Consider the following 17081-nt stretch of genomic DNA (forward strand, 5'->3'; position numbering starts at 1 on the left):
AGACAGGGCTCCTCGGGAAGCCAGAGGGCCCTGCACCCCAACTCCACAGTCAGATGTGAATCTCAGCCAGCAGGTAAAACAGAAGGTTTATTAGTCAACAGGAACACAGCATAGAACAGAGTTGGCTGAAAAATCAGTGATTTCTGTGATAGCAATGTCCGTCTTAGGGGGAGGGGATCCAGAGCCATCTTTTCCAATTTAAATAATTCCCCATGTGGAACCATATCAGATGCTCTACTGAAATCGGGGTAAATTAGATCCACTGCATTTCCTTTGTCTCAAAAATCTGTTACCTTCTCAAAGAAGGAGATCAGATTGGTTCGGCTCGATCTACCTTTTGTAAAACCATGTTGTACTTTGTCCCAATTACCAATGATCTCAATGTCCTTAACTACTTTCTCCTTCAAAATTTTTCCAAGGTCTTGCATACTACGGCTGTTAAACTAACAGGTCTGTAGTTACTCGGATCACCTTGTTTCCTTTCTTAAAAATAGGAACTATGTTAGCAATTCTCCAGTCATATGGTACAACTCCTGAGTTTACTGATTTCATTAAAAATTCATGCTAACAGACTTGCAATTTCATGTGCCAGTTCCTTTAATATTCTTGGATGAAGATTATCTGGGCCCCCTGATTTAGTCCCATTAAGCTGTTCGAGTCATCTGGTCACATCCCCCTCCTGGGTCTCAGGTTATGAAGGGACGGGCATAGCATCCATGCAGGCAGCTGGAGCAGCCCCCACAAAAGTAACACACCCTTATTTCCACCGCCTAGATATTGGTGCAATACACAGGGAAACTGAGGCACAGAGAGCATTCATGCAACACAGTAAGACTCATATAGGCTCACATACAATATAACAAGGGAAAATCCCCGCTTTGTCAGATGTACTTACTGGGAATACACAACAGGATGGTGGACAGTCTCAGCCGCAAATTCCCACGTGACCGTAAATGGAAGATAGTCAGTGATTCTGCATGACATATTCCAACAATAGAGGATTCTGATAATAGACTTGTTTGCTGCTCACCGGAACAAAATATGTCCAGAGTACTGCTCCTGGGTGGGGATCAAACAACACTTCATGGTAGATGCTCTCCTTCCTTAGGACAAAGGCCTTCTTTACGCCTTTCCTCCAGTCCCTCTATTACTGAAAGTCCTGCTGAAGATAAAAATGGAAAAAGCAAAGATCATTCTGATCATCCACCCCGGCCCAGGCAGATGTGGTACCCTTACCTGTTGCAACTGGCATGATGTCTGCTGATGACTCTACCGCCTGTCGCAGAATGAGGGTCACACCCTCCACCCCAGTGTGCAGATCCTGTGACTCAAAGCATGGCTCCTTCATGGTTCCAACACACAGAAACATCTTGCTCTGAGGAGGAACAGGAGGTGCTATTATACAGTAGAAAGGGCACTACTTGTCATACCTACCTTCAGAAATGGAAGAGGTGCCAGCCCAAGGGGGTCACCCCTAATTCAGCCACCATACCGGTGGTCCTAGATGACCTGTTAAGCTTAAAGAAATCACATCTCTCTGTTAGCTTGCTGAAGGTTCATTTCGCATCAGTTGCAACCTTCCACCACCAGGTAGAAGCCTACTCAATCCTCTCCCACCCAGCTATGAAGAGGTTTCTTAAAGGCATAGCAAACCTCTTCCCACAACCCAGGCCCCTGATCCCTAACAGCACCTCAACCTAATGTGAAAAGAACTGACTGTTTGAGACCATGGCCTGTTCACTAACTCAGAAAGCGTTCCTCGTTGCCATCACTTCAGCCAGGATAGGGGAGATATGAGTTTGGATGGCGCATCCCCCTTTTACTGTGTTCTTCCCTGGCAAAGTCACACTCAGACCCCATCCGAAGTTCACCCCTAAAGTGGCTTCTGCATTTCACATGAATCAACTTATGCAGCTTCCAATATTTGGGGTATGGCTACACTTGCAGCTGTGCAGCGCTGAGCATTAAACCTGTCTTCGTACAGCTGAGTAAGGAAAGCGCTGCAGTCTGTCCACACTGACAGCTGCCAGTGCACTGTCGTGGCCACATTTGCAGCATCTGCAGCGGCATTGGGAGCGGTGCATTATGGGTAGCTATCCCAGCATTCAAGTGGCTGCAACGTGCTTTTCAAAAGGTGGGGGGCTGGAGTGTGACGGAGTGTGGGGGAGAGAGAGAGTGTGGATTTTTGGAGCCGACACTGTGTCAGCAGCTGCCTTGCAAGTTCTGACCCCCTCCCCCACCTGCCTCTCACTCACTGAAGGTAAATAGCAGCTGATAAGCAACCTCCCCAAAACGGACCCCTTCTCCCTCCCTCCCGCGCGCCGTGCCACTTCTCTCCTCAAGCAAACACTAGCTGTGGGCGTTCCAAAGGGAGCCCCCTGCCTGCCTCTGCTCAGTCACAGCAAACACTAGCTGTGTTTGTTTTTTTGATAAGCAGCTTCGGGGAGCCCGGAGTTCACAACAAAACAAAGAGAGTAATCCTTACTTTAAAGGATTATGGGAAGCTTCCGGAGGTCAGTTACGGCGTACTAAGATTATTCCCTGTTTATACTGGCACCCCAGCGCTGCAGCAGCAGCGCCATACTCTTTATTCCTCTCGTGGAGGTGGAGTACAAGCAGCGCTGTAGCCAGGGAGATACAGTGCTGTATGTGCCTTGCCAGTGTGGACAGGGAGTGAGTTACAGCGCTATAAAGCCACTAACTGCGCTGTAACTCTCTAGTGTAGCCAAGGCCTTTATCCGAAACCTCCTGAGGACAACAGGGAAGCTGTCCTCCATATGCTCGACGTGAAAAGAGCTTTGGCCTTATATTTGGACAGAACAAAGGTCTTTAGAAAATCTCTGAAACTCTTCCTCTCCATTGCGGATAGATCAAAAGGGGTAGTAAATCTCATCTCAGCGGCTCTCCAAGTGAGTCTCTGTCTGTATTAGACTCTGCTACCAACTGTGTGGGGTAACACCCCCATCTTCAATATGCACATGTTCCATGAGGTCAATCTCTTCGTCAGTCACCTTCTCTAAGGTCCCCATGTCACCCAGCCAGCTGCTCTGCAGATCTCTATCTGTGCATACCTTTGCATAGCACTATGGGGGATTCAGCTACAGACGCCCAATTCGATGCTGCAGGACTGTCGTCTATATCAGACTTGACTCGAAAGTCCCATCCTCCAGTGGTGGATACTGCTCGAGAGTCACCTACATTGGAGCACCCATAGGGACATTACTTGAAGAAGAAGATACCCACCTTGTGCCCTAATGACGATTCTTCGAGGTGGGTCCCCCTGTGGATGCTCCACGACCTACCCTCCCCCCCTCTACTCCAGAGTTCCTTCCAGTTGACTCTGTGGTAGAGAAGGAATGGAGGAGGGAAATGCCCACACATGCTGGCAAGCCTTGAGGTGAGTGAGGTAACACGAGTGTGGGACAGACTGCTATTGAAATTCTCCGATTAGCAGTGTGGGGTGCACACACTCCTACAGTGGAGCACCCATAGGGAAGAGACATCTTAAAGAACCGTTGTTACTGCACAAGGGTGCGTAACTTCTTGCTAATGGGGAAAACACATTCTGAACAGATCAGCTCAGATTTGGTTCTGTGGTTTATTGAACTGAATAATGAGTCAACAAAAATATTCACACCTGTGATTGCTTTACCTGGTTGCAGCCAGCTGTTGCATGGTGGAGGAGTGGAACATGTTCTCTCGCAACTCTTATTCTCCTGATGATGTGTCCTATATGTTACCAGACTTGCCCGTGACTGTAGGATTTGCTTATTTATTGGGGAGGGGGTGTTCTATCATTCTGTCAAGGTACTGCTTGTGTCACTTGTGTCCTCACGCAGAGCTCCACTTCTGCAAGTTCTCTCCCAGTGGAGCTATTCTGCAGGACCTAGGTTCCCCACAATCCCTCTCTCTCTCCCACATGCACGTGCGTGTATCTGAGAGGACCGGGTTAATCAGCACTCTCAAGCTGACTCCTTGTATGTCCCTGGACCCAGTAGGCTGGGTTGAACAGCACTTCCAAGCTACCACCCTCAGATGTCCCAGATTCAGCATGTCCCTGTCCCTATTTTCACGTTACAATTGTTCTGGTCATAACCAACTTGATGAGATGAGCAAAGCCCATTTGATTTTTGGGCACTCCAGGGATGTTTAGCTTAGGTACGAGGAGTGTTGCTGCAGAGCGAATGAGGAAGCCAAAAAACACCCACAAAGGAGGGAGAGAGAGAAGCAACCAGCTTAACCATGAATGTTATTTATTGCCACGTAATAACCGTACAAGGGGAGAAAAACAAACAAAACAGTGATAATATTAAATCTAACTTAAATTTGATTATAAAAGTCAGGTTTAGAAAACTGTAACTGATCACACAAGTCAGGGTCAGAAGGCTACACGCTGGGTTCTCACCACACCGTGAAGCTTGAACCGGTCAGGGTTCCCAAATGCTGGTGGTAGCTGAGTGCTGGAGACAGGCAGAGCCCCCAGCACGATCGGTCAGGAGAAGATGAAGTCCCAGTGGCATTGATGCAGATTTTGGATCCAGGCATCCGAGCACTTGCTTGAGCATGGGTAGGGGATTATTTGTAGGGAGAGAACAATGGTTCAAGGGAAAACACTAGATTTGTTTATGTGTAAACAAGGGAGTAAACCAGAGTTGTTTTGTTCAGGCTAGACAATAGGAACTGCTCATTCCTGGCTGTGGGCAATGTTCCTTGGAGGGAGCTCACAATGCAATTAGGCAGCGTCAGTATTTTGGATACCAATCAAGGATTTATTATTAGAACTGGTCTGATAGTTGCTGAGCTGGGTGTGTGCAGGTGTGGGTTTGTTAACATCTGGAGCAGAGATCCCCCATCATGCACTGCTTCCCTGGTTTTCTGGTTACAGAGTTCTGGGCGGTTCTTGCCTTGGAATCTCTGTTCTCCATTGTGTATGCTAATGGAGATGCCTTCCACTACCTTTTCATTGCTTTTTGTAAGTCTTTCTTCTGATCAGCTTTGGTTCAAGCAAAGGCTGGGGGAGGGGATGGTCTTTTGCGAGTCAGACAGGCTGGGTACTGCACCCTGGTTCCCCAAGAACACAGAGCTGATAGGTAACACCTATGCCCAGCTGGAAGCCGCCTACATTCTCACTTCCGGTCTCCCAAACTTTTAAACCATGGTGTCACCTCTCATCCTTTGCCCTTCACCAGCCCCTTCTAGCCAAAAGTCTCCAAAGCACTTTCCAAACATGAATGAACTAAAGCTCAAAACCATTTTTCTGGGTGAGGTGAGGATCATTATCCCTATTATACGGAGAGGGAAACTGACTCCTCTAAAATCATATAGTGGAACTATAAGAGAACCAAATTCAGATGTCCTGATTCCCACCCCTGTGTCTTAATCACAAGCCCTTCCTTTGTCTCACTCCCCCCCCCCCATGGGGATATACCCTCTCATAGAGCTGGAGGCAACCTTGAAAGGTCATCAAGTCCAGCCCCCTGCTTTCACTAGGCAGAACCAAGTACTGATTTTTGCCCCAGATCCCTATGTGGCCCCCTTAAGGATTGAACTCATAACCCTGAGTTTAGCAGGCCAATGCTCAAACCACTGAGCTATCCCTCCCCCCAAGTGGTGATGATGATGATGATGATGATGATTGATGATGATGTTTGTGCTGATGTAATAGAAACACTGGACCCCAGGGAAACTTGGACTTCTGCATCCTTCCCCTACCCCTGGCACCCTCCCTGAGTGGTGATACTCCAAAGCAAAGCTTCACATTAGTATTAATCTAACAGCTACTGACTCTGCAAGAGCTGAAGCAGCAAAATGAGCTTTTACAGAATATTTTATTACATCCTTCACGCAGACCCCAAACTTCTGGTTCATGGTGCATGATTTATTACAGGCATGCTGGCTTCTTGCCTTGGAGATGCTCTCCCTGACAGATTCTTCTTAAGTTGGAGCTGAAAGACCAGATAGTGTGTGCACAAAACCAGAAACCATGATATTTAACATCAGAAACCTATAACTGCAGATTCCCAGATAATGGGTCCTGCTCAGACTGCTTGAAGGGGGCTCATCTCTGTCTAAACTCCCTGCTAAGACACAGACATGCTCAGTAATAAACTTCCTGGAGGAATCTAAATGCCCTGAGAATCCAGAGTGAGCCTCAGTGGCAGTGTCCCACTCACCCAGAGACACCCCTTCAGTGCCCGTCTCCCTATAAGGCCATTCCTGTTCCATTTTTACTGAAAAATTCTTGGGTTTTACAAAAGCCATAATTCCGCTTTTACTAATTTCCCCCTTAAGTTTGGAAGTGCAGGAACACACAAGATCCAAATCCCTGCTCTGGAAGGAGAAATGAGTGTTCTAGGTGACCTAGCTGCTATCTCTCCTTTCTGACTGGGGAGCTGGATCAGTGCTGGTATACATCGTGTTGTCAGTTTCATGCTTGTCGCATACACGTACCAGCTTTACAGATAGCATGGAGAGTCGTGACAGGGTGCTGGGCACGAACTGCTGAGCCAGCTCTGTCATGCCAGCTCCTATTAAGGGAGGTAAATCAGAGCTGGCTAGAGAAACCTGTTCCTGATTGGCAAAGGGGAAACAGCTCCCAGCCTGATTAGCCTGGGGCTCCAGAAAAGCTTTGGGGGATGGTAAGGGGTGGGGCAGGGCAGACACCAGAGGGGAAGCCAGAGAGTGGAAGGAGGATGAGAGCTCTTCTCTCCTGGCTGTAGAAGCTGGGAAGTCCTTCAGACTGAGGGCCCCATGCTGTATACAGTGGGAAGGTGGTGGGATTGCACCCTGTAAATAAACTGCATCGGTGATTGCTGAACTTGAGGGTCTGTGGGTGGTTTTTGGAGCAGAGCAAGGGGAGCCATCTTATGCCCTGTTACACACGGGGGCTTGTCCGGGATCCTGAGCCAGCGCAAGAGTTTGGTGGCCCAGAGATGGAAGAGACCCTGCAGTGGCTGGTAAAGCAGCAGGAGGAGATGCAGAAGGCTATGCAAAGCTTGCAGCAGTCCCCCCAGGTGGAGAGGCAGGATTTGCTTACCTGGCAGGCCGAGCAGCAGAAAAGCCTGCAGGAGCAGGCCAGCGTACAACAGCAGCTCCTGCAGAGAATGGTGAGTCCCACCTGGGCAGAGGACTATGTAAGATGGTCCCAGCAGGTGACCTACTTCTGAGCGGGTAGCCATGGGGGCTGGATAGGATGGGGCACCTTATCTAGCAGGCAATACCCAAGTGGCTTAAATGCTCCTGAGTGAGGAGCAGGCCAGGAAATACAATGCGGTAAAGCCAGCTGTCCTGGGTTGGGTGGGACTGTCCTCTGAGAAATTCCACTAGAAGTTACGGTCAGCAAGGGGCGGGGGTGGCCCCGGGAGTTTGCCCAAAGGTTGATGGACTGGGCCACGTGCTGGCTGAGCCCCGCACCCAGACAGTGGGGGGGATTATGGACTCATTGATCCTGAAACAGTTCCTACAGGGCCTCCCCCCAACAGCATACGAGTAGGGGTTAGGCGGCATCAACCGAATATGGTGGCGGGGGCTGTGAAACTGACCGAGGGGTATGCGGAGGCCAATTTCCCCAGGAAAGAGGGACGACCCTACAAAGACTGGGAGACTGGGAGAAAGCCCAGAGGAACACACACACACCCCGGAAAGGGCCCAGAGGGGAAAAGGGAAGACACCCGAGGAGCTCCCCCTGGGGCCTGACCATTTAAGAGCATAAGAACGGCCATGCTGGGTGAGACCAAAGGGCCATCCAGCCCAGTATCCTGTCTGCCGACAGTGGCCAATGCCAGGTGCCCCAGAGGGAATTAATGTAACAGGCAATGATCAAGTGATCTCTCTCCTGCCATCCAGCTCCACCTTCTGACAAACAGAGGCTAGGGACATAACAAGGGGAACAGCCCGTACATGGAGTGTGGCTGGGCCGAGTTTTGTGGCTGGACTAATGCTGGAGGGAAGAGATTGTCCACCGTTCTGGTGATGGTGGGGAGGAAACTACAGAGGGCCCTAATAGATACAGCCTCAGCCTGGTTTCTTATCCAGAGGTGGCTGGTAAAGCTGCATTGGATGATTCCCAGAGCCAAGATAAACCTTGAATGTGTCCATGGGGATGAGAGACAGTCCGTATGGCCCAGGTGCCCCTTGAGGTCTGGGGCAAGTTCTGGTGGAGACAGGTCGGAGTAGTGGAGGGACTGCTTTATCCGGTGGTGTTGGGCACAGAGTGGAACCCCTTCCCAGGAGGGAAAGGAGGCAGTGGGAGGAAGCCACAGTGGGGAAAAGGAGAGGGTTTCCACCTAAACCACGAAGCCCCAATAGAGAGGGAGACCATCTCCCCAGGAGATTGCTGTGAAGAGCCCTAGACAACAGCCGGAGTCAAGAAGGAAGTGAGGAAGGCGGGATGGGGGACACATCCCTCTCAAGGCCCTTAGCAGAGGAGAAAGGCCCACTGGAGCTCCCTACAAGGTGACCCCAGGAGAAGAGGCCCAGGCCCTGCTTGGTGGATTGAGAAACCTGAGGCCCTGGGTGTCCAGGGGGAAGTAGGGACCAACCCCGAACCTCTGCCGGAAGAGAATGGGGAAAAGGATGGGGAACATATCCGGGGGTGCGAATGGTGCGAGGACCTGTGGGTTGCAGTGGACCTATGCGGATATCCACCCCACACACACTGTAATTTCTGTGGAGAGGGGGGTAAATGAATCCCACAAGGAGGACCCCAGGGGGTCACCCGAAGGTAGAAGAGAACTCCCCTGGAATGCCCAATCCGGTAGAGGGGATGGGAAAGGATGAACCTGGTGGTTAGGCCGGGGTGGGAGGTGTGTGACAGGAGGCTGGGCATGAACTGCTGAGCCAGCCCTGTGTCACGCCAGTTCCCATTAAAGGAGGTAAATCGGAGCTGGCTAGAGAAACCTGTTCCTGATTGGCAAAGGGGGAAGCTCCCAGCCTGATTAGCCTGGGACTCCAGAAAAGCCAGACAGAAGAGGGGAAGCCCCGGCTGCAGAGCTGGGAAGTCCTTCGGCCTGAAGCCCCCATGCTGTATATGGTGAGAAGGTGGTGGGATTGCACCCTGTAAATAAACTGCGCCGGTGACTGCTGAACCTGAGAGTCTGGGAGTGGTTTTTGGAGCAGAGGCAGGACCAAGGGGGGCCCTGCTCTGCCCTCGCGCAAGAGTTGTCTACATTGAAAGCAAATAAAAGTGGGCAACTGTGTTTCATGCTGAAGTGGGCTGAAAGGGGAAGGTGGTAGCTGACTGTGTTTCAGAACATGAGGGTTTTTCTGACAGCTTCCAGAAGCAGCAGAAGAGAGCGAGCCGTGCCCGATATTTATCCAGAAAGTGGCAACCTTCACTTCTTGCACCAATTATCCCCATTCTTTGTAATTTTTTTTTTAAAAAAACCTAATAAGTTCCCAGGAAATTTTAAATAAAACACACTCCCCACACCAAGCAAAGGCCTTATAACCCAGCCAGCCCCTCCTGACTGTTCCTCCCAGCTAATTCAGAGACACCCACAATTGCAAATATCACAGTGGCCTGCAGATGCTGCTCAGTGCTGATCCCTCCCCGTGATCTAGAGATGCTCCCTGCTCCGCATGGTAATCCCCATGCTGTGTAAGCAGAGAAATCTCACCAACTAAGCATTGCTGCAGCCTCCTGGGGGTTCCCGGGCCCCATGGCTGAGTGGCATTGCTGGGACAGGGGCATGGGAGCGGCACAGCTACCCTCATGCTCACTGCTACGAGTGACCCTTGCTATCTTCTCTCTCCTTCTGCAGCAGTAACTGTGACCTGGACTATGAGCTCTACAGGGACGATTTCCCGTACAGGTGAGCGATGTCAGGCCCCAGGGCACCTACCAGTTCTTCCCCCTTTGGTGTTTGGGGGTGGGGGCTGATGAAGCGCTGGGTTTGAGTTCCTTTTGCCCCCTGTATCCCAGCTCTCAGTGCACCAGGACAGAGGGGGCCACATTTCATCTGCCTAAGGGTACGTCCACTGCAGAGGAAGAGCTGGTTGCCGCATGGGCCAGGCGTGGCCGTGCCAGCTTTAAGCTAGCTAGCGTGGGTAACAGTAGCATAGACGTAACCTGAGCACAAACCTCCAGGGGAGCCTGGCTGTGCCCTTGGGTTGCTAGCCCACACTGCTGCCCCTGCTGCCGCATGCTCACTGTTATTGCTGCCTGTGCCAGCAGCCTGGGCGTGCCTGTCTGCTGCAGTGACACCTTCACATGCCATAGACTCGAACTGTCAGCCAGTACCTGGGAGCTGCGGCAGGGCCCTGGGGGAGTAGAAGCTGTGCCACACCCACGGCCCTGGGAGCCTTTGCAGTCAGGCTCTGTTCCAGTGTCGGCTCGGGCAGCTCCTTTGAAGTCAACCTGAGCTGTGCTGATTTGCACCGGCTAAGGAGCTGGCCCCGATCTCATCATTAGGCCTTTACCTAATAGCAGCCAATTAGCACAGAGAGAGTCCTTGGGGATTAATAGCCACTGAACAAGATTGCTTCCTCCGGCTGCACTGGCAGTCAGTAGGCAGCGAAGTGCACTGGGGGCTGGGAGGGATGGTCTGTCTCTGCTGCATGAATCCTGGTAACGCTCAGGGAAGGTAAAGAGCAGGGGGCTGCCCGTTCAAAGGAGCTGAAATCCTCCAGTGAGAGATGTGGTGCCAGGTGGTTTGGAGACTAGCCTGGGGGTACCACTTTTCACCCATCCCAGAGCCACAAGGGCAGCTTGCCAGGACCCCGGCGCTGCACTGGATTGTCCTTGCCTGCAGCAGTGCTCACTGGTAATAGAGCAGGACTTCATGTCCCAGAGGCCATGCTCCATCCGGATCCCAGTGGCTGCTGTGCAGGAGGCACGCTGGGGCTGTAGCGTCCACCAGCTGCCCCATGGATTCCTGTGCAGCTCCAGCTGGGGGCTCAGCATGTTTGGAGCCATGTGCCTCTAGACCACCCACTCGCTGAACGCCCAGGGAGGGAGGAATGGAGCAGGGCGTCCCAACTGCACCTGAGAGCACCCGCTGCCCTGAGGTGGGAAGGCTTGTGCCAGATCACAGCCCCCTGCTCCCCTCTGTAACATGCTGCATGCCGTTCTCCGGCGTTCAGGCCTTGTGATTTCCAGGGCTAGCAGCCCCTCCAGCTCTCTGCCCCCAACTCCTGCTCCCTGCTGGCATGAAGGGGGCTCCATCCTCCCTGCTCATCCTGCAGGCCCCTTCTTCCCCCAAGGACAGTGCAGTGCCTGTGACACGTTGCGCAGGGGATCATGCCAGGGCCTCGCCCCGCTCCTCACACGGCTGTGGCTCCCCCTTGCAGGGTGTACGGGTATCAGAAGATCCCGCCCCTTATTAATCGCATTCCGGTCAAGACCAGACGAGTCCACGTGGGGGCAGGGGGCAAGAGCAGCCTGATCCCCCACCCGGGGCCGAGAGGCAGCAGCAACGCACCACTGGGTCGGACAAAGCGTAAGCGTCACGGATTGCGGGGGGCGGGCGGTGGCTAACGGGAGGGGATGCGGGACACTGAGAGGATCACTGCTTTAGGAAGTGGAGGGTGTCCTGGGGAGAGCGAGGCACCAGACAGCACGGCTGGGGTGAAGCATGCCTAGGGCAGGGGCTACTCAGCATTGCTTGCAGGGAGCACATTCTCCATAGGAAGGAGCCTGCTGTCAAGAGCCCCCAGCCTAAGCAGCGAAAGAACTTCGCCTTTTAACAGATTTTATAGGCCACTATCTCCAAAAACTGCCCCAGAAAAGCAGTGCCTGGGCCAACGGGCGTGTGAGTTTGACAGGCCCAGCGTTTGCAAACGTAGGTGCCCCCAAAGCTGGGACCTTCCAATGTGCCAAGGGATTTGGGGAGCCTTGTAGAGGGGCCCGATGTTCCAGAACCCAGGCCCCTTCCAGGTGCCTCCAGGAGGGAAAAGCTTGGCCCAACTGCTGTGTATTTAGAAGAGGAAATACACAGCAGGTGCAACGGGAGACAGGGACCTGCCTGCAGCTTGGAGGTTCAGATGGCAGCACCCAGCACTTAACTGATGCTTAACCCCAAGAGCTGAAGTGTGCAGAATGGCTCTGAGGTGGGCTGCCCAGCCAGGCTGCCGACCCCGCCGGGATCACCCTCCCCATTGCTTCCAGGCGAGGTACATCTCCACAGAGCCTAATGGCCTCTCCTCTCCTCTCCCTCGTGCAGTGCGTGCCGAAGAGCTGCATTCCATCAAGGGGGAGCTGAGCCAGATCAAAGCCCAGGTGGACAGTCTGCTGGAGAGTCTGGATCGGATGGACCAGCGGCGGGAGCGGCTGGCTGGGGAGAGAGGTGAGAGGAGTGGGGAGGCTGTAACTCTCAGACTGGGTGTGCACAAGTAGGCACATAGGCTGTTTATGATCATGTGGCCCCTATATGGAGATGTGAAGGCCCAGCAGCCAGACAGGAACCACCCCTGCCCACGAGAGCGTACCCAGGGACGCCCCTGAACTGGTTCTGAGTACAGCTCCAGAGATGGCCCGAGCTGCGCTGTGCAGAGAGGATAAGTGCAATGCTCCCCCCCGCTAACCCGGCTGGTCCATTGAACCTCCCCCGCCAGGCTCGCTAGCAGGACACTGCAGCCTGCTTCTTTGGGAGGATTAGGGGGTGACTGTCGGGCTCCTGGCTGTCTGCTGCATGGCCCTGCTTTGGCCATCACAGACTAACAGCCCTTTGGCCTGGGGCATTTCCCTAGTGACCTGTGAGCACGTCCCTCCTGGGCAGAGCACAGAGCAGCCAGAGAGCTCTGCTGTCTAGGGGCTGCTCTGATCTTGCAGGCTCCAAGGAGGGGGAGAAGAAGAAGAAGGCTCAGGTGAGCGAAGAGCCCTCGTACCCAGCGGGAGAGCAGCAAGGGAAGGAGAGCCCAGCTGCTGACGTGCCGAGTGACCTGAGGGACATCGACAGTGAGGAGGAGAGCACAGACACCGAGGAGACGGTAGGTCCCAATGGAGCTGCTCTGTCATGGGTAGCGCTACCAACTGTCTCATCACATGGACACACCCCACCCCTTCGCTGGGGCCCGGCCCCTCATTCCATCCCCCCGTCACTTTCACTGGGCTATGGCAGGGGGCTGGGGTTCAGGAGGGGCTGCGCGCGCCTTAGGTAGGCAGGGAGCCTGCTGTGCCACTAAAATCTCCTGGTTTGGCATCAGTAGCGTCCAGCAGAGAGCACCCATTCCGGGAGACTCCCGGCAAAGCCGGCAGGGTTGGCAACCCCAGTCATGGGCCGTGCATGGCCCGGGCAGGGAGAGAGCTTTTGGCTGCTAGCTTTCTCTGGCTTTTAGCCAAATGGACCTCACGTGCCTGCGTGGGGAAATGTGCTGGGCGTTCCCCTGAGCCAGAGGAATGCCCATCTCCAGCCCGTGTGCCTCGGCCATGACCCCCCTCATCACGCCAGGCTCCCCTGCACGCATCCAGCTGCCGTTTGCAGGAGCTGCGCCATGGGAGGGGGAGGGCTGCTGAGTGCATGTAGCTGCTGGTGCAGGCGTGTGGAGAGACGGGCATCAAGGCCAGGGGCGTGACATTGTAGGTGCCTAGTGCCATGAATTAGTTGCTAGTTTTCAAGATGGGGCCACCGGAGCTGAGTGCTGCTAGAACAGAGTTTTGGGAGAGGCTTGGGCTTCCTGCAGGACATAGATTCCCCCTGGGCTGTATCCCTAGCCAGCCAGCCACCCTCCTGGCCAAAGCTGGCATGCCCAGGCCACTGACACTATAAACATGCCTGGAGCGAGGAAGTGCCCAGGGAGCAGGCTCCACCTGCAGCACACAACCCTGCCAAGCTGCCTTGCCTGGCTGCATCATAGCTGGGTGCGTTGACAGCCCCTCCAGTGACACAGGTGAGCCAGTCACCGTGGCAGCCTCCCCCCGGACACTCATGCAATTAAAGGGAACAACCCAGGGGCTGTTAAACAATTTTCTAACATGCAGGCTTGTAACAGAGCATCATGATTTTGAAACAAATCCGTCTCATTTACTAAATTCCCAAGACAAATTACTATTAACTTAATAAATCAGGGCACCTTTGTCAGCGAGTGGCACTGGGCATGCTTTGACTAACAGTGTCCCAGACATGTGGAGCAGGGCAACGGCAGAGCCCTGACATCTCCCTGACATCACTGACCCACGGGTAGCCGTATGCACACACGAACAAGGGCCGTGCACAGGCCCCACGGGTAAGCGTGTGCACATGAGCAGGAGCTGTGCACAGGCCCCGCGGGTAAGCTTGTGCACATATGAGCAGGGGCTGTGCACAGGCCCCGCGGGTAGCCTTGAGCACACACGAGCGGGGGGCGTGCACAGGCCCCATGGGTAGCCTTGTGCACACACAAGAGCAGGGACCATGCACAGGACCCCTGGGTAGTCGTGCGCACACAGGACCCGTGGGTAGCCATGCGTGCCCACACAAGCCGGCGCTGTGCACGAGGACCCCTAGGCAGTCATGTGCACATGAGCCATGTGTTTTGGTCCATGTGGCTGATGCTGGCTGGTCTGGAAATGTGGCCCACAAGGATGACTAACGTAGTGTAGTATCTCTTTGCAGATGAAAAACCACACGTCAGACCCGGAGGGCAGCCAGTAACCGGACTGGGGCGCCACAGCCTTCCCCAGGTTGGCTAGCATTTCCTTTCCTGTGTTTGTATTTCTTTCAAGGCCGCCAGCTGGGGCCACACATGACATGAGTGTACCCAGTCTCAGCGCTAGCGCAGCAAAGCCGTGTCCCGCGCCTCATCATTTCCACCAGCACGAGACCCCACCACGCTGAGGGAAATCTCTGTGTTATGATTGTTCCTTTTAGCAGTCGGGGGGGAATGTAGTGTGGGGGAAAGGCAGGTTGAAAGCCCCTGAGGAGCTAGACTGGCTGGCCCGCGGTGGTGGATTTAAGACCCATGTAGAACTCCAGGCAGCCCTCGCTTTGTCCACGAATGGGGGTGTTGGCTCCCAGGCCAGGCCATTGCTGTACACGGCCCTGTGTCTCCCACTGCAAGGTTCCCCTCCCAGGCCCCACGTCACGCCTCTCCTGCTCAGGGACTAGCTGGCGAGCTCAGGCCACGTGCAGCATAGAGCTCCCATCATTCCCTGTTTTTCCTGTGTCCCTCATTGTGGAGTCTTGCCCTGTCTCTGGGCCCTGATTGGTTGAGAGATGCCTAGTACCACAGGAAAAACGCCCATGGCTTTGGCCACTCTGCTCGAATGCCAGCTTCATCCGGTGCAGAACAGGGACTCCTGGGGGACCCTTCCCATCGCCTCCCTGCGTGACCCACGTCACTGAGCTGGAAAACGAATCTCAGTGAACGTTGCAATGACGCGTGCCCAGAAAGAGCCAAAACGTCACCCACTCATGGGCGCAGCAGGCCGACACTCTGGCCCAAGTCAACATTGAAGGCCCCGCGTTCTCTCTGCACCATGTCGTTCAGAGCAGGATTTCCATGCCCCACTGGGATGGTGAGGCTCTTGCAGAGCAAGCAGGGAAGCAGCAGGCACTTCTTCCTGCCTCAGTCAATGCCTACCACAAGGGTAGCGCAGGGCTGCAGTGTGCTGACCTGCAGACAAAATGCTCCAGAACTAGACTTGCTGCTTCCCTGTGCTGCTCATGGAAATCTCAACGAGGCAGAGCTCTGCTGGGACTCCATGAGATTGTCAGCTACAGCTCAGCCTCTGGGGCTCAGCCACCTCCCCAGCGTCCAGTCTCTCAGCCTCGCAGCTCACTCTGCAGGGGCCTGGCTGTGAACCAAGGGGGATCCCTTCCCAGCAGGGCTGCGAGGGTAACAAACATCCCCCCTTCTGTGGAGTCACTGCGAAGCCACAGAGCGAGAAATATTGTTTCCATGTGCCAGAGACAGACTCCCTGGCCTGGAGATTTTACATCTAAACCTCAAGGTTAGAGGACAGCAGTGGTAGGCAGGTGTGAGCTCTACACCCAGCTCTGACACTGGCCTGCTGGATAACCTTGGCTAAGTAAGTCTCTTGTGCCTCAGTTTCCCCATCTGCAAAAGAGGAACACTATACAAGCCCCTGCACAGGTTCATTAGGAGACCTTATCTGCTGACCTGTATGTGAAACATTTGGACCTGGCTTCACTAGGAAAAAGGTGTGGTTAACCTCTGTAACAATCCTAATGTAAACACGGCCATTGTTTTTAGCCTGTCTTGGTAGGAGGGGTATTTGTTTTAGAAGACCACCCACGTGCTCTAGCTCCAGGACCCCAGTGTGTGACATGCTGTACAAACACCCAACATAAAGCTGAGCTGTGCCCCGTAGAGTTCACACACCAAGAGCTGGAGCCAGGCAGCCAAGGGGGGCACCAGGGAACAATGACAGCACTGGGCAGCAGGACAGGCAGAGGGCTCAGCACTCCAGCAGCCTCATTCTTGTCACGTTTGGGTTTTTTTTTTGTCGGCATTGCAGCAAAGGAGCATTTTAAGGAAGGGTTGGAAGGTAGCTAATGAGACAGCGCCAAGGATGCTTACGGGGCATAGCTACCACATAGGAGAGGCAGCCTGGGGAAGCACAAAGGGGCTGGTTTGAAGCTGTAACAAGTGGGTGACGGAAATTGGCCCCATGGTCTAGTCAGAGGCAGGAGCCAGCATCTCAGTAGACCAAGAGATGGAGGTTGGGTAGGGACAGGCTGTGACGACGAAGACTGCCCTCCATTTGAGGTGCTAGAAAGGGAGGCTGGTGCAACCATTTAGGCAACCTAGGCAGTCGCCTAGGGTGCTAGGATTTGGGGGAGGCGCCATTTTCTTTGGCAGTGACTGCGGCAGCCGGCTCTTTGGTCGCCCCGGTCGCCGCTGGCATTTAGGCGGAAGGAGCTGGGGCAGGGGAGTGCAGGTAGGGCTGCCTGCAGCAAGTAAGGGGGTGGCATGCAGGGGAACGCCCCACCCCAGCTTACCCCTGCCTGCCTCCTGCCCCCAAGCATGCCGTGACCCCCCTCACTTCTCCTGCCTCCCAGGCTTGCAGCGCCTAAGCTGATTGGTGCCGCAAGCCTGGGAGGCGAGAGAAGTGAAGCAGCGATGGGGTGCTCATGCGCAGAGCAGGGGTGAGCTGTGGCAGTGGGGGTGCTTCAAAGTGGAGGGTGGAGAGCTGCCATGGG

The 17081-nt window shown here is 54.0% G+C and overlaps 1 protein-coding gene across 2 annotated transcripts in view; it reads left to right on the forward strand.

The window, feature by feature from the left end:
• Window positions 1-17081, forward strand: part of LOC116833715 (uncharacterized) — a 53898-nt gene that overhangs the window by 35959 nt on the left and 858 nt on the right. Inside the window, exons 3-7 of one of the 2 annotated variants that reach the window (XM_032795399.2) lie at window positions 9762-9812; window positions 11290-11438; window positions 12162-12284; window positions 12770-12927; window positions 14532-14599. In XM_032795399.2, coding sequence (XP_032651290.1) covers window positions 9762-9812; window positions 11290-11438; window positions 12162-12284; window positions 12770-12927; window positions 14532-14570 — 520 coding nt within the window. In that variant the 3' untranslated portion in view covers window positions 14571-14599. Of the gene's footprint in view, window positions 1-9761; window positions 9813-11289; window positions 11439-12161; window positions 12285-12769; window positions 12928-14531; window positions 14603-17081 lie in introns of those variants that run through there. The other variant, XM_032795398.2, reaches the window with a different exon arrangement.

The sequence above is a fragment of the Chelonoidis abingdonii genome, chromosome 19 (assembly GCF_003597395.2).
Source record: "Chelonoidis abingdonii isolate Lonesome George chromosome 19, CheloAbing_2.0, whole genome shotgun sequence".
Lineage (NCBI taxonomy): Eukaryota > Metazoa > Chordata > Testudines > Testudinidae > Chelonoidis > Chelonoidis abingdonii.